General features: G+C 41.7%; 1 protein-coding gene across 1 annotated transcript; it reads right to left on the reverse strand.

Moving 5' to 3' along the window:
- Positions 1-1,904: 1,904 nt before the first annotated feature.
- Positions 1,905-27,526, reverse strand: LOC135533815 (nascent polypeptide-associated complex subunit alpha, muscle-specific form-like). The gene is made up of 4 exons (XM_064961039.1): positions 27,446-27,526; positions 25,765-27,365; positions 2,148-2,272; positions 1,905-2,064 (listed from the first exon to the last, which is right to left on the reverse strand). The coding sequence occupies exons 2-4, from the start codon at positions 26,755-26,757 to the stop codon at positions 1,905-1,907; spliced, it is 1,278 nt and encodes a 425-aa protein (XP_064817111.1). The 5' UTR covers positions 26,758-27,365; positions 27,446-27,526.
- Positions 27,527-27,857: the final 331 nt, after the last annotated feature.

Genomic DNA, 27,857 nt, shown 5'->3' on the forward strand with positions numbered 1-27,857 from the left:
TTACTAATTGGACACTGGTTACTAATCTGGACACTGGGTACTAATCTGGACACTGGTTACTAATCTGGACACTGGTTACTAATCTGGACACTGGTTACTAATCTGGACATGGGTATTAATCTGGACAGTGTTACTAATCTGGACATATTCACTAGATTTGACAGTGTTACTAATTGGAGACATATTCACCTGGACAGTGTTACTAGAGACATATTCACACTTTGACAGTGTTACTGGATGGGAGAGACATATTCCTGGATGCAGTGTTACTAGAGACATTCACACTCTGACAGTTACTAAGAGACATATTCACACCTGCCTGGATGGTAGAGACATGGTTCTCCTGGATGCAGTGTTAGCTTTCAAGTTGCTAGATACTGTCTGTCTGGATGGTAGAGACATGATTCTCCTGGATGCAGTGTTAGCTTTCTAGTTGCTAGATACTGTCTGTCTGGATGGTAGAGACATGGTTCTCCTGGATGCAGTGTTAGCTTTCAAGTTGCTAGATACTGTCTGTCTGGATGGTAGAGACATGGTTCTCCTGGATGCAGTGTTAGCTTTCTAGTGAGTGACGCAGCATATTCCACTGAGCAGCAGAGAAAAGGCACCAACACGTCACATTCTCAAGACAACCAGGGGAGTGCGCCATTGTCCGACACAAATCCACTGGAAAGGTATGGAGGAGATCAAAAGGTGCTATTTGTCAAAGCACCACTGGGTTAAAGACTATCCTCATAAAAACGAACAAGTTAAACTAACAGAGGAAAATATAAACACAGAGATTGAGCAGACATTGCATCTTATCCAGTTGAACTTAGGGTCTGCTGTGGTTGATACTGAGATCTGTATAGACATCCTTAGTGGTCTGCTGTGGTTGATAATGAGATCTGCATCTAAATCATTAGGGTCTGCTGTGGTTGATACTGAGATCTGTATAGTTGAATCCTTAGGGTCTGCTGTGGTTCATACTGAGATCTTTATAGTTGAATCCTTAGGGTCTGCTGTGGTTGATACTGAGATCTGTTTGTTGAACCATTAGGGTCTGCTGTGGTTGATACTGAGATCTGTTAGTTGAACTAGGGTCTGCTGTGGTTGATACTGAGATCTGTATAGTTGAATCCTTAGGGTCTGCTGTGGTTGATACTGAGATCTTTATAGTTGAATCCTTAGGGTCTGCTGTGGTTGATACTGAGATCTGTATAGTTGAATCCTTAGGGTCTGCTGTGGTTGATACTGAGATCTGTATAGTTGAATCCTTAGGGTCTGCTGTGGTTGATACTGAGATCTGTATAGTTGAATCCTTAGGGTCTGCTGTGGTTGATACTGAGATCTGTATAGTTGAATCCTTAGGGTCTGCTGTGGTTGATACTGAGATCTGTATAGTTGAATCCTTAGGGTCTGCTGTGGTTGATACTGAGATCTTTATAGTTGAATCCTTAGGGTCTGCTGTGGTTGATACTGAGATCTGTATAGTTGAATCCTTAGGGTCTGCTGTGGTTGATACTGAGATCTGTATAGTTGAATCCTTAGGGTCTGCTGTGGTTGATACTGAGATCTTTATAGTTGAATCCTTAGGAAATGGCTTGATAGCTGTGAACTAAATATGAAAGAAGTACAACATATGATTGACAAACCAAACAACAGAGCTTTCAAATTTAGAGATGGGAGAACCGTTCATTCTACCAAGAGAGTCAAGATACCAGCAAACATTGGTCAGACTAAGTGTCACATTGAAACAGAGGTGGTCCCTACAGATATCCCCTTAGTATTAAGCAAAGCTTCCATCAAGAGGACAGGGGCTGTACTAGACATAACAAATGACAAGGCAGTGATGATTAAACAACCAGTGACCCTTGAACTTACTACCTCAGGCCACTATTCTGTAAACGTTTTAGACAAAGACATCACACAGAGTCCATGTAAGAATTGTATTCTGATGGACACAGAGCACATGGAGATTCTGACAGCACAGAGAACATGGAGATTCTGACAGCACAGAGAACATGGAGATTCTGACAGCACAGAGAACATGGAGATTCTGACAGCACAGAGCGCATGGAGATTCTGACAGCACAGAGAACATGGAGATTAAGACAGCACAGAGAACATGGAGATTCTGACAGCACAGAGCACATGGAGATTCTGACATCACAGAGAACATGGAGATTCTGACATCACAGAGCACATGGAGATTCTGACACCACAGAGAACATGGAGATTCTGACACCACAGAGAACATGGAGATTCTGACACCACAGAGCACATGGAGATTCTGACACCACAGAGCACATGGAGATTCTGACACCACAGAGCACATGGAGATTCAGACATCACAGAGCACATGGAGATTCAGACATCACAGAGCACATGGAGATTCTGACATCACAGAGCACATGGAGATTCAGACAGCACACAGCACATGGAGATTCTGACACCACAGAGCACATGGAGATTATAACGGACACAGAGAACATGTAGATTCTGACATCACAGAGAACATGAACACAAAGGAAAAACACAAGGCATTGTTAACTTCACAAACAGTTTGGACATGCTACAGTTGACAGACTTCAGAAATGACTCAGCAGTTCTGGGAATAATGATGAGAGTATTTCCATTCTACAGCACCCTCAGTGGCTGCCGAGTTCTGTCAGTCCCCACCGCGTCCGCGTGAGGCAACCTCTTCAGTACCTGGGAACTGAGACGAGGATATTGGTCTGTGATATCGCAAAGTGTTTCACCAGTGGGAGTCACCGGGTCAGTTGCTGGACTGACGCCATTAGTGTCATTGTAAGGGTTGACAGTCCCCCACAAAGTGTAAGGTGTGTCATCGGAAGCAGAGTATACTCTGCGTATCAATGTTTTTCTTGCTGAGACGGCCGCAGTGTTTGCGGAAGTGTCCGAAGGGCAAGAGAAGTTCATCTCAACTACCGTATTGCATGACTGCAAGGAGGAGGGAAGTTGCTCATTCACAGAGACAGCTGGCTCGAAATCATGACAAGAATGGTCAATCAGATTGGCTGATGGAATGTGTCGAGATATCGTAATATCTCCTTGGATCGGATTCTGCCCCAAGATGTTTCTAAACGTCTCTTTCCCAAGGGTGCTTTCGACAGATACCCCTCGTGAATGACTGCGTTGCAGCTAGCGTTAGGGGAGACAGTGTGGTCGGTAGAGAAGGCACGGTGGCCTGTGACCATACCTGGTTGGTTTTCCAATCCATCAATGGGAGCAACCGATTAATTAAGTCTGCTCCAAGTAGCAGGGTTACAGTTTTGAGGCTGGTAACATACACAGGGTGAATGAGCAATACGTCCTTGAAGTGTAGTTTCAGCATGACTCTCAATGTGAGAGGCGAGGTAGTCTGAGTGACCCCTCGAAGTGTAGTGTGTCATCGTTCCACTTTTAACCAACATTTAGTTGGCTTCAAAGTCCTTTTGAGATCATCCAACAATGTTTGAGAGATGAGTGATATCGTCGCACCCGAATCAATTAGCACATGACAAGTTAAGCAGTCCTCCAGGACTGTTTCCAGCTATGGTCGTTTCAATTCGTGTTTAGTGGACATGTTCCCCACAAAGTGGAGTGGTTCTTTGCAACAACGTGATGTGTCAATTCTGTTCAAGGTGGAAGCAGATCGACTTTTCAGATTTTGAGTGGGCTTGGCTTTAACGAAGCGTTTGACCTTTTTCTTCGCAACCTTTGTATCAGAGTCTATAGACAAAACCCGGTGGCTTGTTTCTTGATCAAGCGAGCCCTGGATAGGGTCTCGGATGAGAGCGGGAGAGATTTGAATTTTAACGTCCTTGCTATGGGTGTTAATTCCTGCGGACCTGGTGTCCGGTAATTCCCCGTCTAGTCCTTGTGGCGATCTTTTACCCTTTTCTCAAATGTTTCTCGCTTTAGTTCTTCATGTAGTGGAATTTCTGGAGAACATTGGTCTACGTTTTGATCATCCTTCAATCCTTTGTTACCCTTGTGCTCTGACACTTTGTGTGGGTTAGGTGCAGGAACGTAGTGAACAGGTCGATTGTAGCTGTAGTCATGTTGATGGCGACGTACTTTACAGTTATTTCGACCGCAGAGGTTATTAGAATCATGGTTTCGTGGTAGATAGGCAAGCCAACGTGGGCGGCAGGGCCCAAGTAGGTAATGAAGGTGGGATACATGTTTGACTGGAACATTTGTTTAAATGGTAACAGGTCTTCCATGCCTATTTCAGTGAGTAGGCCAAAGTAAACTGAATGAAGCCTATGATAGTCTTTAAATACTTTAAGGGAAGATTTCGGCAGTTGCTGTAGGGTTAGTGAGAAAGTCCATATTGCAAATGTATGGTCCCTTACTAGACGTCCGAAATCGTTTGTAAAATTCGCGGACGGCGTCGGGCCGAGCGGCAGGGCCGGACCTACCAGGAAGTCATCAAATGAACTTTGTCGGACATTCGGTTTCCGTTTTACAAAAATAATACGATTTTGTTCATTTTTTCGCTGTCCCGGAATATCCCACAAGAGGGCATAAGCAATCATATTGCTATTGGACAAAACATCACGATTCACGACGGGGCCTTATCTCGAAAACAGAAAATATTTCGAAGCCGAAACTCGGTGAGCGTAGGTTTGGCATAATGGGCAGTTGGCCCCGAACAAGATGGCGTCTAGGCCTCAACGGTTTTTGAGTTATGGCCATTTATCTGGGATTAAAGGTCCAAAATGAAAATAGAGAAATTATTTTTCCACTTCACGTGAAAGTCAAGGAGCCTCCGGTGTCAATAAAAAAAGAACCAGCCATTTATCTATCGTCATTTAAGAGAAATCGTACGATGACAGATTGGTGATGTTCACGGATAGGTGTTTTTTTCCCAACGGTTACAGATCCAGTTGCGGGGTGTTCTTACGAATCTTTTTAAAGTGTGCTGCGGAGCTCTGCGAGATTTCTGTGATTTTTCTATGATTTTCTGAAATAACACACACTCACTAAACCCTCCGTAAATAACTCAGTTCTTAACGTAAAGACTTAAAACTCAGGATTCTGTAAAGGCATACCCCAATCAGGATATGAGTTTATTTATAGCTTCCTGTGCCAACCGGAAGTGCCTTAAATGATGTCACAGTGGCAGGTTCCAAGGGTTAAAAAGGTCAGATCTTTTCAAAACTTCATATGTGTGATTAGGCAACCCCCATAAACTGTAAGTCAGTCATTTCTCCCAACAGATGTCAAAGAAAAGCTCTCTCTCTCACACACACACACACACACACAGAAACACACACACAGCAAGGATGGAGTGACAAAGTGCGGTGATTAAAGGCACACAAAGCCTACAATGGCATTTCCATATTCTCTAGGCTGTGCCGAGTTCAACGAGATGCCCCACTTGACCGTAGCTCGCTCGGTCTAAGCACAGCGACCATTAGAAAAGTAGGCCCAAAATGAAGGCTGGCCCTCAATGTCATTTGCTTTTGGGTGACAGTGAGAGAACGGTTAGGGTGAGAAGCACAATTCGACCTCAGGCACGTTCCTAAGGTCCTCCCGATCCGTGCAAGCCTAAGGTGTTTACATCAAACAGTTTGCATTGACTTCTCTCCCCATAGGAGTACATTGCCTGCACCTCTAAATTCAACCTGAAGCCTATGTGGGTTATGAATGCCTAATGAACCTGTCTTCTATGACAGTCCATCAGACCACTATGAGGTCTACCTGTGTCGATTCTAAGCTTCCTGGAGCAAACAGAAGTGGTTAAATTGACCCAAAAGGTGTTTTGATGTACATAACCTTCAAAGGTGAAAATGACTACATTCAACCCTGTGTAGATCGTAGGTCAGTCAATTCTTAACTTAAAGACTTAAAACTCAGGATTCTGTAAGTGTCTGTCAATCAAGACATGTGTTTACTTATAGCTTCCTGTGCCAACCGGAAGTGCCTTTAATTGGGTCACACTGTCTGTTTTGAAGGGTTAAAAAAGTCAAATCTTTCCTAAACTTCATATGTGTGAGTAGGTAACCCTCATGAACTGTAAATCAGTCATTTCTCCCAACAGATGTCAAAGAAAAGCTCTCACACGCACACACAGCAAGGATGGAGTTAAAAAGTGCGGTGCTCAAAGACACAGAGAGCAGACAACGGCATAAACATAATCTCTAGGCCGTGCTGAGTTCAACGAGATATCCCGCTTGACCGCAGCTCGCTCGGTCTAAGCGCAGCGTCCATTAGAAAAGTAGGCCCAAAATGAAGCCTGCCCACAACGTCATTTGCTTTTTGGTGACAGTGAGAGAACCGTTAGGGTGAGAAGCACAATTCGACCTCAGGTATGTTCCTAAGGTCCTTCCGATCCGTGCAAGCCTAACCTTGACCGTGTGGCATTAACCCTTAATAGTTAAAAGAAGGTGTTTACTTCAAAGAGTTTGCATTGACTTCTCTCCACATAGGAATACATTACCTGCACCCCTAAATTCAACCTGAAGCCTATATGGGTTATGAATGCCGTATGAACCTGTCTTTGGTAACAGTCCATCAGGCCAGTATGAGGTCTACCTGTGTTGATTCTAAGCTTCCTGGACCAACCGGAAGTGGTAAAAATCACCCTAAAAGTGTTTATCCATACCCTGCCTGGGGTTTGATAGACAGTGCATTCAACCCTGTGTAAATCAGTCAGTTCTTAACGTAAGGACTTAAAACTCAGGATTCTGTAAAAGCATACCCTGATGAGGATATGTGTTGACTTACAGCTTCCTGTGCCAACCGGAAGTGCCATAATTAGTGTCTCTTGGGCTGTTTCGAGGGTTAAAAAAGTCAGATTTTTCCAAAACTTCATATATGTGATAAGGCAACCCCCATGAACTGTAAATCAGTCATTTTTCCCGTAAAATTTCAAAGGAAAACTAAATCACACACAGACACAGCTTGGAAGTAGGGACCCATTGGGGTGCATAGAGACATACACGGCCTGCATTAGTTAACCTTGTTGGAACTTTTAAAGAACCGTCAGACCTAGAGTTCCGAAACTTTGGAATCCTGTTCTAGACCTCCGGTCGATAGTGCGTGGTGAGTTACGTGGCTCTAGAAGGTTCTCGGACCGTGAAACAGCCTCGTACATTTGCAATGACTTCAATTCATTTTGACCATTATGAAAATGACGACATTTATAAAAGTCTCAGAGACACAAGACTAGGTGCATTGCGACCGTCTCGGCACATAGAGATGGAACCCAACGTTTCTGTCCGATAGCTCATTCAAGGACCCCGTAGCAAGTCATGGAAAAAGTGGATTTTCAGCACCAATTAGGGTTTTGCTCGGACACCGAATGACCGATCGAGCCGAAACTTGGGATTCGGGGTCGCCTCAGCTAGGCCTACACGTAACATAAGAAATGGACCCGCAGCTAGAACGTAACTACGTGTTTTATGTTTTTTTTATGGTTTGAACCAAAGGCGTTATGAATTTTGGGCCAGCTCTGAAGTATGTGATAGTTTGCTACTAAACGAGTTGGAAAAAGTGGGTTTGGTGTCAGTTTGTATCAGTTTGGTGTCAGAATGATATGTAATTGACTGATGGATGGTGACTTGCTGGTGACTCTTGTCCAGTTGCAATATGTTTAAACAGTGAGGTACCATCACCAAAGTGACATTTTGAAATCAACCCTAACGAGCAATTGAGATGAACCAGAATCACTGCCCAGCCATCCCGAGTTCATCGGGCCAGTCAATTTCACATTCCTGCAGGATTTTTATAGCATGACAAATTCGTGATGGTACCTGCCCATTGAACCATATTTCAAATGCACAGTGACTTTGCAAAAGTGAGAAAACATAAACAAATGGACATGATGAAATCAACACAACGAGTGATGGAAAGGTACAACTATCACTGCTCGGCCATCCTGTGTTCATCAGGCCAGTCAATTTTGCATTTTTGAGCATGTCAAATTTCATATGGTAAATGCCCATTGAACCATATTGCAAATGCACGTGCACTTGCAATATGATTGTATAGTGAAAAAACATCACAAAATGGACATGATGAAATCAACACAACGAGTGTTGGAAAGGAACAACTATCACTGCCCGGCCATCCTGTGTTTCCATAGCGGGCATTAATATCAGAATGACCGGTAAATGCATTTACAACCATATTTTTATTTTTGGGTTACCAGGTGCCTATTTTCAATCACCAGTTGCACAACAATGCGTATCCATCAGAATATTTTAAACAGTCCATAAAGCACTCAGGACGGCCCCCATAGATAGAGGGCCATAGTAGGGTACTCCAATAGCGGGCATGGACAATAGGAGTCCCGGTAAATGCATTTACAACCATATTTTTATTTTTGGGTTACCAGTTGCACAACAATGCACGTGCATTTGCAATATGATTCTATAGTGAAAAAACATCACCAAATGGACATGATGAAATCAACACAACGAGTGATGGAAAGGAGCAACTATCACTGCTCGGCCATCCTGTGTTCATCAGGCCAGTCAATTTTGCATTTTTGAGCATGTCAAATTTCATATGGTAAATGCCCATTGAACAATATTGCAAATGCACGTGCACTTGCAATATGATTCAACAGTGAAAAAACATCACAAAATGGACATGATGAAGTCAACACAACGAGTGATAGAAAGGAGCAACTATAACTGCCCGGCCATCCTGTGTTTCCATAGCGGGCATTAATATCAGAATGACCGGTAAATGCATTTACAACCATATTTTTATTTTTGGGTTACCAGGTGCCTATTTTCAATCACCAGTTGCACAACAATGCGTATCCATCAGAATATTTTAAACAGTCCATAAAGCACTCAGGACGGCCCCCATAGATAGAGGGCCATAGTAGGGTACTCCCATAGCGGGCATGGACAATAGGAGTCCCGGTAAATGCATTTACAACCATATTTTTATTTTTGGGTTACCAGTTGCACAACAATGCACGTGCATTTGCAATATGATTCTATAGTGAAAAAACATCACCAAATGGACATGATGAAATCAACACAACGAGTGATGGAAAGGAGCAACTATCACTGCTCGGCCATCCTGTGTTCATCAGGCCAGTCAATTTTGCATTTTTGAGCATGTCAAATTTCATATGGTAAATGCCCATTGAACAATATTGCAAATGCACGTGCACTTGCAATATGATTCAACAGTGAAAAAACATCACAAAATGGACATGATGAAGTCAACACAACGAGTGATAGAAAGGAACAACTATCACTGCCCGGCTATCCCGAGTTCATCAGGCCAGTCAATTTTGCATTTCTGCAGGATTTTTGAGCATGTCAAATTTCTTATGGCATTTGGCCCCCAAAAAAGTGACTTTTGACTTTGACTTCCTATGAAATCGTATTGTAAATGGACAAATCATATTTCTTATGCACAAGTAAAAACTTTTTTTTAAATTATGATAATAAAATACAACTAAAGTATGTTGATACAGTTCTTATACGTGTGTAATTGACACAAAATTTGAAAGAATTTCGAAAAACGGTCCAGAAAGCACTTTTTTAAGGGTGTGTGAAGTTTTTTACAAAATTTACATTTTTGACTTCCTATGAAATCATATTGAAAATGGACAAAACATATTACTTAGGCGCATGTAAAAAAAAATATATAATAAAATTGGACAAAAGTATATTCATACAGTTCTTACATGACTTAGTGATGGTGTGGACCAATAGACTTTCTCAGCTACTTGATCCAAAGTAAGAATCCCCGTCTTAAAAGGAGAAATTATTCTTATTTGCTTTTTGTCATTCGTGATTACTGTCTCCGTGAAAATCTTCCGTGAAATACTGAGGTAGCCATTTTTCCAATCGCTTCTTATGAGAAACCAATTGCCTCGATGGATATATAATCGAATATATATGTTAAAAACACCTTGAGGATGGATCCTAAACAACGTTTGCCGTGTTTCTGTTGATATTATGGAGCTTTTGAAAAAGGTTTGGCGTTGTAGTGGTAGCATTTTCCGGTCGATTTCTCAGCCAAACATGATGAACAAACGGGAGCTATTTCGCCTTCAAAAATAATATTTTTGGAACATTTGCTATCTAACTGGGAGTCTCCTGAGTGAAAACATCCGAAGTTCTTCAAAGGTAAATTATTTAATTTGGTTGCTTTTCTTATTTTTGTGAAAATGTTGCCTGCTGCCAGCAGAGCCTAGCATAACATTATGCCATGATAAACTTACACAAATGCTTGTCTAGCGTTGGCTGTAAACGCATATTTTGAAAATTTGAGATGACAGTGTGATTAACAAAAGGCTAAGCTTGTGTTTGAATATATTTCATTTGCGATTTTCATGAATAGGAAAAGTTTCTAGGGGTATTTATGTCCGCTGTGTTATGCTAATTCGTTTCAGGCGATGATTACGCTCCCGGATCCGGGATTGCTAGTCGCAAGAAGTTTTAAGGTGCCTCTTTATCAGCATCATAAAAGCTGATAGTATTTTAACCACATCAAATTTGTATCCAAGTGAAACTGAAATCTTATCAGAAACATGTTGGGCCTTTTACAATGAAGATTGGCCACTAGATTTTTACCAGTTTATAACTCAAACTTCACCTACATTTTAAGATTCTGTCATAAAGAACACATTCAAATTAATAACTGAAAAAGAAAAAACAGTTTTCATATCTCAAAAGGTTAAATGGAAAAATGACTATGATAAGTGCCTATTAAGTTCCAAATAAAGTAATGATTGACAATAACAGGGTTTGATATTAAATCATGCATAAATCCCTTGTGACTGTCACACCCTGATCTGTTTCACCTGTCTCCAGGTGTTGCCCATCTTCCCCATTATCCCCGGTCTATTTATACCTGTGTTCTCTGTTTGCCTGTTGCCAGTTGGTCAACCAGCGTTTTTGTCTCAGCTCCTACTTTTTGCAGTCTCTCTTTTCTCACCCTCCTGGTTTTGACCCTTGCCTGTCCTGACTCTGAGCCCACCTGCCTGACCACTCTGCCTGACCCCAAGCCAAAGGACCTGTACCTTTGCCCGACCTCTTGATTATTGACCTCTGCCTCCCCTGAGCCTGCCTGCTGTCCAGTACGGTTGCCCAACCTCTGGTTTACTGACCTCTGCCTACCCTGAGCCTGCCTGCTGTCCAGTACGGTTGCCCAACCTCTGGTTTACTGACCTCTGCCTACCCTGAGCCTGCCTGCTGTCCAGTACAGTTGCCCAACCTCTGGTTCATTGACCTCTGCCTACCCTGAGCCTGCCTGCTGTCCAGTACGGTTGCCCAACCTCTGGTTTACTGACCTCTGCCTACCCTGAGCCTGCCTGCTGTCCAGTACAGTTGCCCAACCTCTGGTTCATTGACCTCTGCATACCCTGAGCCTGCCTGCTGTCCAGTACGGTTGCCCAAGCTCTGGTTTACTGACCCCTGCCTACCCTGAGCCTGCCTGCTGTCCAGTACGGTTGCCCAACCTCTGGTTTACTGACCCCTGCCTGCCTTGACTTGCCTGCTGTCCAGTACGGTTGCCCAACCTCTGGTTTACTGACCCCTGCCTGCCTTGACTTGCCTGCTGTCCTGTACGGTTGCCCAACCTCTGGTTTACTGACCCCTGCCTGCCTTGACTTGCCTATTGCCGGCCCCTGTTGCATTATTAAACCGTTGTTAATTCGATGTTGTCTGCATCTGGGTCTTACCTTCACACCTGATAAAGACAAGGGGAATGGAAGCCTGTTGTGTGCAACAGGAAGTGGCAAAGGAATGCAAATTAAATTCCTAAAACATGTCTATCCTTTTTATCTATGGGTAACAGAGTTGACATGTTATGCTGGAAACACTCAGTTTTCCACCACAAAACAACAAAATGCAGAAACTCAGCAGATCCAGCTACCGAGCTCAACTAGGACCTGCATGCTGGAGTTAGTATCTGCATTTTGGAGTTAGAACTGCATGTTGGAGCTAGGACCTGCATGTTGGAGCTAGGACCTGCATGTTGGAGCTTGGACCTGCATGTTGGAGCTTGAACCTGCATGTTGGAGCTTGAACCTGCATGTTGGAACTAGGACCTGCATGTTGGAGTTAGTACCTGTATGTTGGAGTTAGTACCTGCATGTTGGAACTAGGACCTGCATGTTGGAGTTAGTACCTGCATGTTGGAGCTTGTACCTGCATGTTGGAGTCAGTACCTGCAGGTTGGAGTTAGTACCTGCATGTTGGAACTAGGACCTTCATGTTGGAACTAGGACCTGCATATTGGAGTTAGTACCTGCATGTTGGAGTTAGTATCTGCATGTTGGAGTTAGTAACTGCATGTTGGAGCTAGGACCTGCATGTTGGAGCTAGGACCTGCATGTTGGAGCTTGGACCTGCATGTTGGAGTTAGTACCTGCATGTTGGAGTTAGTACCTGCATGTTGGAACTAGGACCTGCATGTCCACAAAGCTTTTAGTATTTTACAACTCTCCCATTCACCTGTGTGAACTTCAATTTTCATCGCATGCTAGCCTTTTACTGGCTGCTTCATGCTAGCCTTTTACTGGCTGCTTCATGCTAGCCTTTTTTCTGGCTCCTTCGTGCTAGCCTTTTACTGGCTGCTTCATGCTAGCCTTTTACTGGCTGCGTCACGCTAGCCTTTTACTGGCTGCTTCATGCTAGCCTTTTACAGGCTGCTTCATGCTAGCCTTTTACTGGGTGCTTCATGCTAGCCTTTTTCTGGCTGCTTCGTGCTAGCCTTTTACTGGCTGCGTCACGCTAGCCTTTTACTGGCTGCTTCATCTTGGCCATGTTCTGTTATAATCTCCACCCGGCACAGCCAGAAGAGGACTGGCCACCCACATAGCCTGGTTCCTCTCTAGGTTTCTTCCTAGGTTTTGGCCTTTCTAGGGAGTTTTTCCTAGCCACCGTGCTTCTACACTTGCATTGCTTGCTGTTTGGGGTTTTAGGCTGGGTTTCTGTACAGCACTTTGAGATATCAGCTGATGTACAAAGGGCTATATAAATACATTTGATTTGATTTGATTCATGCTAGCCTTTTACTGGCTCCTTCGTGCTAGCCTTTTACTGGGTGCTTCACGCTAGCATTTTACTGGCTGCTTCATGCTAGCCATTTACTGTCTGCTTCATGCTAGTCTTTTACTGGCTCCTTCGTGCTAGCCTTTTACTGGGTGCTTCACGCTAGCATTTTACTGGCTGCTTCACGCTAGCCTTTTACTGGCTGCTTCATGCTAGTCTTTTACTGGCTGCTTCATGCTAGCCTTTTACTGTCTGCTTCACGCTAGCATTTTACTGGCTGCTTCATGCTAGCCTTTTACTGTCTGCTTCATGCTAGTCTTTTACTGGCTGCTTCATGCTAGCCTTTTACAGGCTGCTTCACGCTTTTAGCCTTTTACTGGCTGCTTCGTGCTAGCCTTTTACTGGCTGCTTCATGCTAGTCTTTTACTGGCTGCTTCATGCTAGCCTTTTACAGGCTGCTTCACGCTAGCCTTTTACTGGCTGCTTAGAGTGCTAGCCTTTTACTGGCTGCTTCATGCTATTCTTTTACTGGCTGCTTCATGCTAGCCTTTTACTGGCTGCTTCATGCTATTCTTTTACTGGCTGCTTCATGCTAGCCTTTTACTGGCTGCTTCATGCTAGCCTTTTACTGGCTGCTTCATGCTATTCTTTTACTGGCTGTAGAGAACCTTTTCTGTTTGTATTGTGCACAAGGTTTTTAATGTCTTTCCATGCTCTGTTTCTGAGAGCTCTGACCTTTACATAAAAGGCCATTCTCTTTTCCGGAACCTTCTTTAGTGCTTTACATGTTCGCAAATGCTTCCACACTGATGCTCTCTCACAGCTGCTCATCTTCCACACCCCTGAGATGAGTATGATGTTTCTTTACATCTTCTGTAAGGGGAATGAAGTCATCTTTGTTCCACTGAGATGCTTGGAAGTACAGTATATACATATGAGATGAGTAATGTAGGGTATGGTAACATTATAGCTGGTTTAACAGTATATACATATGAGATGAGTAATGTAGGGTATGGTAACATTATAGCTGGTTTAACAGTATATATATATATATATATATATATATATATAGATGAGTAATGTAGGGTATGGTAACATTATAGCTGGTTTAACAGTATATATATATATATATATATATATATATATATATATATATATATATATATATATATATATATATAGATGAGTAATGTAGGGTAGGGTAGCATTATAGCTGGTTTAACAGTATATACATATGAGATGAGTAATGTAGGGTATGGTAACATTATAGCTGGTTTTAACAGTATATACATATAGATGAGTAATGTAGGGTATGGTAGCATTATAGCTGGTTTAACAGTATATACATATAGATTAGTAATGTAGGGTATGGTAACATTATAGCTGGTTTAACAGTATATACATATAGATTAGTAATGTAGGGTATGGTAACATTATAGCTGGTTTAACAGTATATACATATGAGATGAGTAATGTAGGGTATGGTAACATCATAGCTGGTTTAACAGTATATACATATATATGAGATGAGTAATGTATGGTAACATTATAGCTGGTTTAACAGTATATATATATATGAGATGAGTAATGTAGGGTATGGTAACATTATAGCTGGTTTAACAGTATATATATATATGAGATTCGTAATGTAGGGTAACTGTCACGTTCTGACCATCGTCCGTGTGTGTTTTCCTTGTTTTAGTGTTGGTCAGGACGTGAGCTGGGTGGGCATTCTATGTTGTGTGTCTGGTTTGTCCATTTTTATGTTAGGCCTGATATGGTTCTCAATCAGAGGCAGGTGTTAGTAATTGTCTCCATATTTAGGTAGCCTGTTTCGTGTTGGGTTTTGTGGGTGATTGTTCCTGTCTTTGTGTTGGTGGCACCAGTAGGACTGTTTTGGTTTTTGCACGTTTCTTGTTTTGTAGATTGTCGTACTTTCATCTTTATTAAAGTTGCACAAAACTAACCACGCTGCATTTTGTTCCAGAGCCGCCAGTCTGCCCAGCGCCGCCAGTCTGCCCAGCGCCGCCAGTCTGCCCAGTGCCGCCAGTCTGCCCAGCGCCGCCAGTGCCGCCAGTCTGCCCAGCGCCGCCAGTGCCGCCAGTCTGCACAGCGCCGCCAGTGCCGCCAGTCTGCCCAGCGCCGCCAGTGCCGCCAGTCTGCCCAGCGCCGCCAGTGCCGCCAGTCTGCACAGCGCCGCCAGTGCCGCCAGTCTGCCCAGCGCCGCCAGTGCCGCCAGTCTCCCCAGCGCCGCCAGTCTGCCTAGCGCCGCCAGTCTGCCCAGCGCCGCCAGTGCCGCCAGTCTGCCCAGCGCCACCAGTCTGCCCAGCGCCGCCAGTCTGCCCAGCGTCGCCAGTGTCGCCAGTCTGCCCAGCGCCGCCAGATCCGCCATTCAGCCAGGATCTGCCAGAACTGCCAGTCAGCCAGGATCCACCAGTCTGCCAGGATCTTCCAGATCCGCCATTCAGCCAGGATCCGCCATTCAGCCAGGATCCGCCATTCAGCCAGGATCCGCCAGAACTGCCTGTCAGCCAGGATCCGCCATTCAGCCAGGATCCGCCATTCAGCCAGGATCCGCCAGAACTGCCTGTCAGCCAGGATCCGCCATTCAGCCAGGATCTGCCAGAACTGCCAGTCAGCCAGGAACCGCCAGTCAGCCAGGATCCGCCATTATGCCAGGTTCCGCCATTCAGCCAGGATCTGCCAGAACCTCCAGTCAGCCAGGATCTGCCGGAACCGCCAGTCAGCCAGGATCTGCCGGAACCGCCAGCCAGCCAGGATCTGCCGGAACCACCAGCCAGCCAGGATCTGCTCGATTCATCAACCTGCCTGAGCTTCCTCTCAGTCCCGAGCTTCTTCTCAGTCCCGAGCTTCTTCTCAGTCCCGAGCTGCCCCTCAGTCCCGAGCTGCCCTCAGTCCAGTGTGGCCCGTTGTTAGGGTTCCTAGGCCAAGGTTAGCGGCGGAACCGCCCTCAAGGGACGCTAAGGAGGGGGACTAAGACAATTATGGAGTGGGGTCCACGTCCAGCGCCAGAGCTGCCACCACGGACAGATGCCCAGCCAGACCCTCCCTATAGGTTTAGGTTGTGCGTTCGGAGTCCGCACCAGTACTGTCACGTTCTGACCATCGTCCGTGTGTGTTTTCCTTGTTTTAGTGTTGGTCAGGACGTGAGCTGGGTGGGCATTCTATGTTGTGTGTCTGGTTTGTCCATTTCTATGTTAGGCCTGATATGGTTCTCAATCAGAGGCAGGTGTTAGTCATTGTCTCTGATTGGGAACCATATTTAGGTAGCCTGTTTTGTGTTGGGTTTTGTGGGTGATTGTTCCTGTCTTTGTGTTTGTGGCACCAGTCCGCCCCTCTTTCCCCACAAGAACCGTTACAGTAACATTATAGCTGGTTTAACAGTATTTACATATAGATTAGTAATGTAGGTATGGTAACATTATAGCAGGTTTAACAGTATATACATATAGATTAGTAATGTAGGGTATGGTAACATTATAGCTGGTTTAACAGTATATACATATAGATTAGTAATGTAGGGTATGGTAACATTATAGCTGGTTTAACAGTATATACATATAGATTAGTAATGTAGGGTATGATAACATTATAGCTGGTTTAACAGTATATATATATATAAATTAGTAATGTAGGGTATGGTAACATTATAGCTGGTTTAACAGTATATACATATAGATTAGTAATGTAGGGTATGGTAACATTATAGCTGGTTTAACAGTATATACATATATATTAGTAATGTAGGGTATGGTAACATTATAGCTGGTTTAACAGTATATACATATATAATAGTAATGTAGGGTATGGTAACATTATAGCTGGTTTAACAGTGTATAAATATAGATTAGTAATGTAGGGTATAGTAACATTATAGCTGGTTTAACAGTATATATATATATGAGATGAGTAATGTAGGGTATGGTAACATTATAGCTGGTTTAACAGTATATACATATAGATTAGTAATGTAGGGTATGGAAACATTATAGCTGGTTTAACTGTATATACATATGAGATTAGTAATGTAGGGTATGGTAACATTATAGCTGGTTTAACAGTATATATATATGAGATGAGTAATGTAGGGTATGGTAACATTATAGCTGGTTTAACAGTATATACATATAGATTAGTAATGTAGGGTATGGTAACATTATAGCTGGTTTAACAGTATATACATATATATTAGTAATGTAGGGTATGGTAACATTATAGCTGGTTTAACAGTGTATACATATAGATTAGTAATGTAGGGTATAGTAACATTATAGCTGGTTTAACAGTATATATATATGAGATGAGTAATGTAGGGTATGGTAACATTATAGCTGGTTTAACAGTATATACATATAGATTAGTAATGTAGGGTATGAAAACATTATAGCTGGTTTAACAGTATATACATATGAGATTAGTAATGTAGGGTATGGTAACATTATAGCTGGTTTAACAGTATATATATATATGAGATGAGTAATGTAGGGTATGGTAACATTATAGCTGGTTTAACAGTATATATATATGAGATGAGTAATGTAGGGTATGGTAACATTATAGCTGGTTTAACAGTATATACATATAGATTAGTAATGTAGGGTATGGTAACATTATAGCTGGTTTAACAGTATATACATATAGATTAGTAATGTAGGGTATGGTAACATTATAGCTGGTTTAACAGTATATACATATGAGATGAGTAATGTAGGGTATGGAAACATTATAGCTGGTTTAACAGTATATACATATAGATTAGTAATGTAGGGTATGGTAACATTATAGCTGGTTTAACAGTATATACATATGAGATTAGTAATGTAGGGTATGGTAACATTATAGCTGGTTTAACAGTATATACATATAGATTAGTAATGTAGGGTATGGTAACATTATAGCTGGTTTAACAGTATATACATATAGATTAGTAATGTAGGGTATAGTAACATTATAGCTGGTTTAACAGTATATATACATATGAGATGAGTAATGTAGGGTATGGCAACATTATAGCTGGTTTAACAGTATATACATATGAGATGAATAATGTAGGGTATGGTAACATTATAGCTGGTTTAACAGTATATACATATGAGATGAGTAATGTAGGGTATGGCAACATTATAGCTGGTTTAAGAGTATATACATATGAGATGAGCAATGTAGGGTATGGTAACATTATAGCTGGTTTAACAGTATATACATATGAGATGAGTAATGTAGGGTATGGCAACATTATAGCTGGTTTAACAGTATATACATATGAGATGAGTAATGTAGGGTATAGTAACATTATAGCTGGTTTAACAGTATATACATATATATTAGTAATGTAGGGTATGGTAACATTATAGCTGGTTTAACAGTATATACATATGAGATGAGTAATGTAGGGTATAGCAACATTATAGCAGGTTTAACAGTATATACATATGAGATGAGTAATGTAGGGTATGGTAACATTATAGCTGGTTTAACAGTATATACATATAGATTAGTAATGTAGGGTATGGTAACATTATAGCTGGTTTAACAGTATATACATATGAGATGAGTAATGTAGGGTATGGTAACATTATAGCTGGTTTAACAGTATATACATATGAGATGAGTAATGTAGGGTATGGCAACATTATAGCTGGTTTAACAGTATATACATATGAGATGAGTAATGTAGGGTATGGCAACATTATAGCTGGTTTAACAGTATATACATATGAGATGAGTAATGTAGGGTATGGTAACATTATAGCTGGTTTAACATAATATACATATGAGATGAGTAATGTAGTGTATGGTAACATTATAGCTGGTTTAACAGTATACATATATGAGATTAGTAATGTAGGGTATGGTAACATTATAGCTGGTTTAACAGTATATACATATAGATGAGTAATGTAGGGTATGGTAACATTATAGCTGGTTTAACAGTTTATATATATGATATTAGTAATACAGTAGCAGAATTACCCCATGGCTTGATGTTTTAATAACACCCTTTGGTGTTTCTGCAGTAACAGAATCATATCATGGCTTGATGTTTTAATAACACCAGGTTGTGTAACTGCAGTAGCAGAATTACACCATCATGTTTTAATAACACCAGGTGTTGCCATATTTTAGCTGTCAGACAAACCCGGCAAACGTGAAACTAAAACTTAATGTACGTTTAGGCATTAATTACGAATGGTTATGATTAGCATTAAGGTTTGGAAAAGCTTTAAAAAATACTTCAAAAAACTTTCTAGCACTACAATTGAACATGCAACCTTTGGATTGGGAGTAAGACCACTCCAGTTTATATATATATATATGTAACATGTCTTACTGAGCCTTTCCATGAGTCCACTCTTCTACTGTCTTCTGACTGTGATTAGAGTGATGTTGATGTGCCATGATGCCAGCAGATTACAGATGGACTTTGCTGATCGCTCATAATCTTCATTCATCAGTGAATTGACGGCTTGAAAATTCTCATTGGAAATACAGGAGACAGCTGATGCGTTGGTCCAGAGCCAGGCGGTACTGGCATGTTTATACAGTATGTACTGTAGGCTGTGCTCACTACAGTATGTACTGTAGGCTGTGCTCACTACAGTATGTACTGTAGGCTGTGCTCACTACAGTATGTACTGTAGGCTGTGTTTACTACAGTGTGTACTGTAGGCTGTGCTCACTACAGTATGTACTGTAGGCTGTGCTCACTACAGTATGTACTGTAGGCTGTGCTCACTACAGTATGTACTGTAGGCTGTGTTTACTACAGTATGTACTGTAGGCTGTGCTCACTATAGTATGTACTGTAGGCTGTGCTCACTACAGTATGTACTGTAGGCTGTGTTTACTACAGTATGTACTGTAGGCTGTGTTTACTAAAGTATGTACTGTAGGCTGTGTTTACTACAGTATGTACTGTAGGCTGTGTTTACTAAAGTATGTACTGTAGGCTGTGTTTACTACAGTATGTACTGTAGGCTGTGTTTACTACAGTATGTACTGTAGGCTGTGTTTACTACAGTATGTACTGCAGGCTGTTTCTACAGTATGTACTGTAGGATGTGTTTACTACAGTATGTACTGCAGGCTGTTTCTACAGTATGTACTGTAGGCTGTGTTTACTACAGTATGTACTGTAGGCTGTGTTTACTAGAGTATGTACTGTAGGCTGTGTTTACTATAGTATGTACTGCAGGCTGTGTTTACTACAGTATGTACTGTAGGCTGTGTTTACTACAGTATGTACTGCAGGCTGTTTCTACAGTATGTACTGTAGGCTGTGTTTACTACAGCATGTACTGTAGGCTGTGTTTACTACAGTATGTACTGTAGACTGTGTTTACTACAGTATGTACTGTAGACTATGTTTACTACAGTATGTACTGTAGGCTGTGTTTACTACAGTATGTACTGTAGGCTGTGTTTACTACAGTATGTACTGTAGGCTGTGTTTACTACAGTATGTACTGTAGACTGTGTTTACTACAGTATGTACTGTAGGCTGTGTTTACTACAGTATGTACTGTAGGCTGTGTTTACTACAGTATATACTGTAGGCTGTGTTTACTACAGTATGTACTGTAGGCTGTGTTTACTACAGTATGTACTGTAGGCTGTGTTTACTACAGTATGTACTGCAGGCTGTTTCTACAGTATGTACTGTAGGCTGTGTTTACTGCAGCATGTACTGTAGGCTGTGTTTACTGGAGTATGTACTGTAGACTGTGTTTACTACAGTATGTACTGTAGACTATGTTTACTACAGTATGTACTGTAGGCTGTGTTTACTACAATATGTACTGTAGGCTGTGTTTACTACAGTATGTACTGTAGGCTGTGTTTACTACAGTATGTACTGTAGGCTGTGTTTACTACAGTATGTACTGTAGGCTGTGTTTACTACAGTATGTACTGTAGGCTGTGTTTACTACAGTATGTACTGTAGGCTGTGTTTACTACAGTATGTACTGTAGGCTGTGTTTACTACAGTATGTACTGTAGACTGTGTTTACTACAGTATGTACTGTATACTGTGTTTACTACAGTATGTACTGTAGGCTGTGTTTACTACAGTATGTACTGTAGGCTGTGTTTACTACAGTATGTACTGTAGGCTGTGTTTACTACAGTATGTACTGTAGGCTGTGTTTACTACAGTATGTACTGTAGGCTGTGTTTACTACAGTATGTACTGCAGGCTGTTTCTACAGTATGTACTGTAGGCTGTGTTTACTACAGCATGTACTGTAGGCTGTGTTTACTGGAGTATGTACTGTAGACTGTGTTTACTACAGTATGTACTGTAGACTATGTTTACTACAGTATGTACTGTAGGCTGTGTTTGCTACAATATGTACTGTAGGCTGTGTTTACTACAGTATGTACTGTAGGCTGTGTTTACTACAGTATGTACTGTAGACTGTGTTTACTACAGTATGTACTGTAGACTATGTTTACTACAGTATGTACTGTAGGCTGTGTTTACTACAATATGTACTGTAGGCTGTGTTTACTACAGTATGTACTGTAGGCTGTGTTTACTACAGTATGTACTGTAGACTGTGTTTACTACAGTATGTACTGTATACTGTGTTTACTACAGTATGTACTGTAGGCTGTGTTTACTACAGTATGTACTGTTTACTACAGTATGTACTGTGTTTACTACAGTATGTACTGTAGGCTGTGTTTACTACAGTATGTACTGTAGGCTGTGTTTACTACAGTATGTACTGTAGGCTGTGTTTACTACAGTATGTATGTACTGTACAGGCTGTGTTTCTACAGTATGTACTGTAGGCTGTGTTTACTACAGTATGTACTGTAGGCTGTGTTTCTACACTATTTACAGGCTGTGTTTACTTGTCAGACTGCAGCCAAGTAACCAAATGGAGGCGGATTCTATCTTCAAAATGCTTGAAATGCTACATTATCCTGATGTTTAAAGGGCGTGTGGGTGACCTCATGCAACCGCAAAATGTCCTATAAAGCTGTACTGTATTTCTTCATCAGCATCTTTATGCTTTCCTTAATAAGATAATGATACAAATATTCTTTCAAAATGCAGCTGTATATTTCGTTATGGATACATAATTAATTACTATGGGAATCAATATCACTGAATTACAGAAATATTGGAACAAGGTTGTCTAATGAAGGTAAAGTTGCTTACTGGAAAATACTAGTACAGTTCCATTATGACTATTAGCAGAACAATAGACTTGGCTATTAGCAGGACTGTTAGTAGAACAATGGACTTGTCTATTAGCAGAACAATAGACTTGTCTATTAGCAGATCAATAGACTTGTATATTAGCAGGGCTATTAGCAGAACAATAGACTTGTCTATTAGCAGGGCTGTTAGCAGAACAATGGACTTGTCTATTAGCAGGGCTTTTAGCAGAACAATAGACTTGTCTATTAGCAGGGCTGTTAGCAGAACAATGGACTTGTCTATTAGCATGGTTATTAGCATAACAATATACCTGTCTATTTGCAGGACCGTTAGCATAACACTAGATGTGTCTATTAGCAGGGCTATTGGCAGAACAATATAATTGTCTATTAGCAGAGCTGTTAGCAGAACAATCAAATTGTCTATTAGCAGAACAATAGACTTGTCTATTAGCAGGGCTATTAGCAGAACAATATAATTGTCTATTAGCAGTGCTGTTAGCAGACCAATGTCTATTAGCGTGCTTGTCTATTAGCAGGGCTATTAGCAGAACAATATAATTGTCTATTAGCAGTGCTGTTAGCAGAACAATAGAATATTAGCAGACCAATTGACGTGACATGCCTATTAGCAGAGCAATATAATTGCTATTAGCAGAGCTGTTAGCAGACAATAGCATTGTCTATAAGCAGACCAAGACGTGCCTATTAGCAGGGCTATTAGCAGAGCAATATAATTGTCTATTAGCAGACCAATAGACTTGCCTGTTAGCAGGGCTATTGGCAGGACAATATCAAATCAAATCAAATTTATTTGTCACATACACATGGTTAGCAGATATTAATGTGAGTGGAGCAAAATGCTTGTGCTTCTAGTTCCGACAATGCAGTAATAACCAACGAGTAATCTAACTAACAATTCCAAAACTACTACCTTATACACACAAGTGTAAAGGGATAAAGAATATGTACATAAAGATATATGAATGAGTGATGGTACAGAGCGGCATAGGCAAGATGCAGTAGATGGTATCGAGCACAGTATATACATATGAGATGAGTATATAAACAAAGTGGCATAGTTAAAGTGGCTAGTGATACATGTTTACATAAAGATGCAGTAGATGATATAGAGTACAGTATATACGTATACATATGAGATGAGTAATGAAGGGTATGTAAACATTATATTAAAGTGCATTGTTTAAAGTGGCTAGTGATATATTTTACATCAATTCCCATCAATTCCCATTATTAAAGTGGCTGTAGTTGAGTCAGTGTGTTGGCAGCAGCCACTCAATGTTAGTGGTGGCTGTTTAACAGTCTGATGGCCTTGAGATAGAAGCTGTTTTTCAGTCTCTCGGTCCCTGCTTTGATGCACCTGTACTGACCTCGCCTTCTGGATGATAGCGGGGTGAACAGGCAGTGGCTCGGGTCGTTGTTGTCCTTGATGATCTTTATGGCCTTCCTGTGGTGTAGGTGTCCTGGAGGTGGTGTAGGTGTCCTGGAGTGGTGTAGGTGTCCTGGAGGACAGGTAGTTTGCCCCTGGTGATGCGTTGTGCAGACTTCACCACCCTCTGGAGAGCCTTACGGTTGTGGGCGGAGCAGTTGCCGTACCAGGCGGTGATACAGCCCGACAGTTAATGATAATCATGCAAACCAAGCATAAAACATAATAATATATAGTTAATAATAATCATGCAAACCAAGCATAAAACATAATAATATATAGTTAATAATAATCAGGCAAACCAAGCATAAAACATAATAATATATAGTTAATAATAATCAGGCAAACCAAGCATAAAACATAATAATATATAGTTAATAATAATCATGCAAACCAAGCATAAAACACAATAATATATAGTTAATAATAATCAGGCAAACCAAGCATAAAACATAATAATATATAGTTAATAATAATCAGGCAAACCAAGCATAAAACATAATAATATATAGTTAATAATAATCATGCAACCCAAGCATAAAACATAATAATATATAGTTAATAATAATCAGTCAAACCAAGCATAAAACATAATAATATATAGTTAATAATAATCAGGCAAACCAAGCATAAAACATAATAATAATATATTGTTAATAATAATCAGGCAAACCAAGCATAAAACATAATAATATATAGTTAATAATAATCAGGCAAACCAAGCATAAAACACAATAATATATTAATAATAATCAGTTAAACCAAGCATAAAACATAATAATATATAGTTAATAATAATCAGGCAAACCAAGCATAAAACATAATAATATATAGTTAATAATAATCAGGCAAACCAAGCATAAAACATAATAATATATAGTTAATAATAATCAGGCAAACCAAGCATAAAACATAATAATATATAGTTAATAATAATCCAACCCAAGCATAAAACATAATAATATATAGTTAATAATAATCAGGCAAACCAAGCATAAAACACAATAATATATAGTTAATAATAATCAGGCAAACCAAGCATAAAACATAAGAATATATAGTTAATAATAATCAGGCAACCCAAGCATAAAACATAATAATATATAGTTAATAATAATCAGGCAAACCAAACATAAAACATAATAATATATAGTTAATAATAATCAGGCAAACCAAGCATAAAACACACGCTGCAGCCCAGCCACCGCTGCAACCCAACTTCCAAACAGGGATTCCAACCAAGTTGCAAGCATCCACTCTGGTTTTGGGGATTTTTCTAAGCCGCAGTGGCAATGTATTCTGCAAGATCAGTCACATTAGAAGAGTGATCTGGGAGAACAAAAATACAACAGTCATCCCCAATGATTGCACAAGTGCCCCCTTGACCTGCCAGAAGATATTCAAGAGTCTCTTTGTTTGCAGAGCTAACTTAAGCAATTTTTTAGTTCCCCATTCAATTGTTCCAGGGCATTTCTACTAGCATTGCCAATGTTCTCTATGTGTCTAGAGATGTCATGGATTTGGTCTAGGGCACATACAACTCCATACCCAGAGAAAAACACACCAAAGAACCTGGAGGCAGGTATCTGAGCGTGAGTGACATCAGCGTGAGTGACGTTATCTCTCCTCATTCCAGGAAGTTTGTAGTCTCTAAACAGAGCCATCAGATCCCTCTGATTATTTGGAACGGTTCTCATAGCTGTCACCACAAACCCAACAGTACAAGTACCTCCCCAGTTCGAGGGCAGGCTATAGTAAGCCATCTTACCACACAGCCAATAGGTGCCATTTGGGGCTCCTCTCAGAGTTGTATGTTTGTCAACCCACATTTTAAATGGTTCCTTATCTGCCTGACCATTCTCCTGTATTACTGTTAAATTGCAAGCATTTGATCCATTAAGATTCATAGTACAATTACATTTCAATTCACCCAAATGGTGATCTCCATATCCTCTAATACACCAAGGGGCAGTCATCACCCCAGCCACTGAAATGGGCGGGATTGAGACATTACCAGGCCTCAAGTAATAGGATGCATTGGGTTGATTATATACCTTAACATTGTTGGTCGTAGTATAAAAAGGTATTTTTCCTGCCAATGCTATAGTAAAGTTCACTCCGATTGGGACTCCCATAAGGGCAAGCCACCCCTACCTCAACCGGACCCATCCCACACACCCAACAGTCCTTTTCTTTGGAGGGCAGGTTGGCAACCATTTCTGCTTTAGATAAGAACAAATTGTCCTCATGTTTGTGAGGTTCCAGCAGGGCTGTCCTTCTACGATGATCATCTACTTCTGGGCCATTATTACAGGTCTGCATTGGTCCCTCTTTCTCAGGACTCCTTCTGTCATTACCATCTACTTCTGGGCCACTACTACAGACCTGTGTTGGTCCTTCTTGCTCAGGACTCCTTCTGTCATTACCATCTACTTCTGGGCCACTACTACAGGTCTGCATTGGTCCCTCTTTCTCAGGACTCCTGTCATTACCATCTACTTCTGGGCCACTATTACAGACCTGTGTTGGTCCTTCTTGCTCAGGACTCCTTCTGTCATTACCATCTACTTCTGGGCCACTATTACAGACCTGTGTTGGTCCCTCTTGCTCAGGACTCCTTCTGTCATTACCATCTACTTCTGGGCCACTACTACAGGTCTGCATTGGTCCCTCTTGCTCAGGACTCCTTCTGTCATTTCCATTTACTTCTGGGCCACTACTACAGGTCTGTGTTAGTTCCTTTGGCTCAGGACTCCTTATGTCATTACCATCTACTTCTGGGCCACTACTAGAGGTCTGTGTTAGTTCCTTTGGCTCAGGACTCCTTATGTCATTACCATCTACTTCTGGGCCACTACTAGAGGTCTGTGTTAGTTCCTTTGGCTCAGGACTCCTTATGTCATTACCATCTACTTCTGGGCCACTACTAGAGGCCTGTGTTAGTTCCTTTGGCTCAGGACTCCTTCTGTCATTACCATCTACTTCTGGGCCACTACTAGAGGTCTGTGTTAGTTCCTTTGGCTCAGGACTCCTTATGTCATTACCATCTACTTCTGGGCCTCTAATAGAGGCCTGTGTTAGTCCTTTATGCTCAGGACTCCTTCTGTCATTACCATCTACTTCTGGGCCACTACTCTGGGCCTGCATTGACCCCTTGGACTCAGGACTCCTTCTGTCATTTCCATTTACTTCTGGGCCACTACTAGAGGCCTGTGTTAGTTCCTTTGGCTCAGGACTCCTTCTGTCATTACCATCTACTTCTGGGCCTCTAATAGAGGCCTGTGTTAGTCCTTTATGCTCAGGACTCCTTCTGTCATTACCATCTACTTCTGGGCCACTACTACAGGCCTGTGTTAGTCCTTTATGCTCAGGACTCCATATGTCATTACCATCTACTTCTGGGCCACTACTACAGGCCTGTGTTGGTTCTTTATGCACAGGACTCCTTCTGTCATTACCATCTACTTCTGGGCCACTACTCTGGGCCTGCACTGACCCCTTTGACTCAGGACTCCTTCTGTCATTACCATCTACTTCTGGGCCACTACTCTGGGCCGGTGATGTCCCCTTTGGCTTGGGACATGTCTCTCACCCTGTCAGTTTTCCCACAAGAGGACAACCTCCTGTTATTATTAGCACTCCTGTGCTAACGCAGAGGAGGGCCACACTGCACCACCACACCTGGTGAGACCCCATCTTCTTCTGGATCAGGAACTGCAGTGCGACAGGCGTGTCCAGGTATCTCTCTCAGCAACCTTTACCACAGTGGGGGGGGTCCAGTATCTCTCAGCAACCATTACCACAGTGTTGGGGGGTCCTGGTATCTCTCAGCAACCTTTACCACAGTGGGGGGTCCAGGTATCTCTCTCAGCAACCTTTACCACAGTGGGGGGTCCAGGTATCTCTCTCAGCAACCATTACCACAGTGGGGGTCCAGGTATCTCTCGCAGCAACCATTACCACAGTGTTGGGGGTCCTGGTATCTCTCAGCAACCTTTACCACAGTGGGGGGTCCAGGTATCTCTCTCAGCAACCATTACCACAGTGGGGGGGTCCAGGTATCTCTCAGCAACCTTTACCACAGTGTTGGGGGGGTCCTGGTATCTCTCTCAGCAACCATTACCACAGTGTTGGGGGGTCCTGGTATCTCTCTCAGCAACCTTTACCACAGTGTTGGGGGGGTCCTGGTATCTCTCTCAGCAACCTTTACATTACATTACATTTAAGTCATTTAGCAGACGCTCTTA

Source organism: Oncorhynchus masou, unplaced genomic scaffold (genome assembly GCF_036934945.1).
Source record: "Oncorhynchus masou masou isolate Uvic2021 unplaced genomic scaffold, UVic_Omas_1.1 unplaced_scaffold_2682, whole genome shotgun sequence".
Taxonomy (NCBI): Eukaryota; Metazoa; Chordata; class Actinopteri; order Salmoniformes; family Salmonidae; genus Oncorhynchus; species Oncorhynchus masou.

Excerpts from the sequence above, each read along its gene's own strand:
- LOC135533815 (XM_064961039.1), bottom strand. The coding sequence starts at position 26,757 with ATGCAGGCCCAGAGTAGTGGCCCAGAAGTAGATGGTAATGACAGAAGG. Across the intron at positions 2,273-25,764 it reads GTGGGATGGGTCCGGTTGAG|AATCTCCATGTGCTCTGTGG; the intron begins GTAGGGGTGGCT and ends CTGTGGTGTCAG. Across the intron at positions 2,065-2,147 it reads ATCTCCATGTTCTCTGTGAT|AATCTCCATGCGCTCTGTGC; the intron begins GTCAGAATCTCC and ends CTGTGCTGTCAG.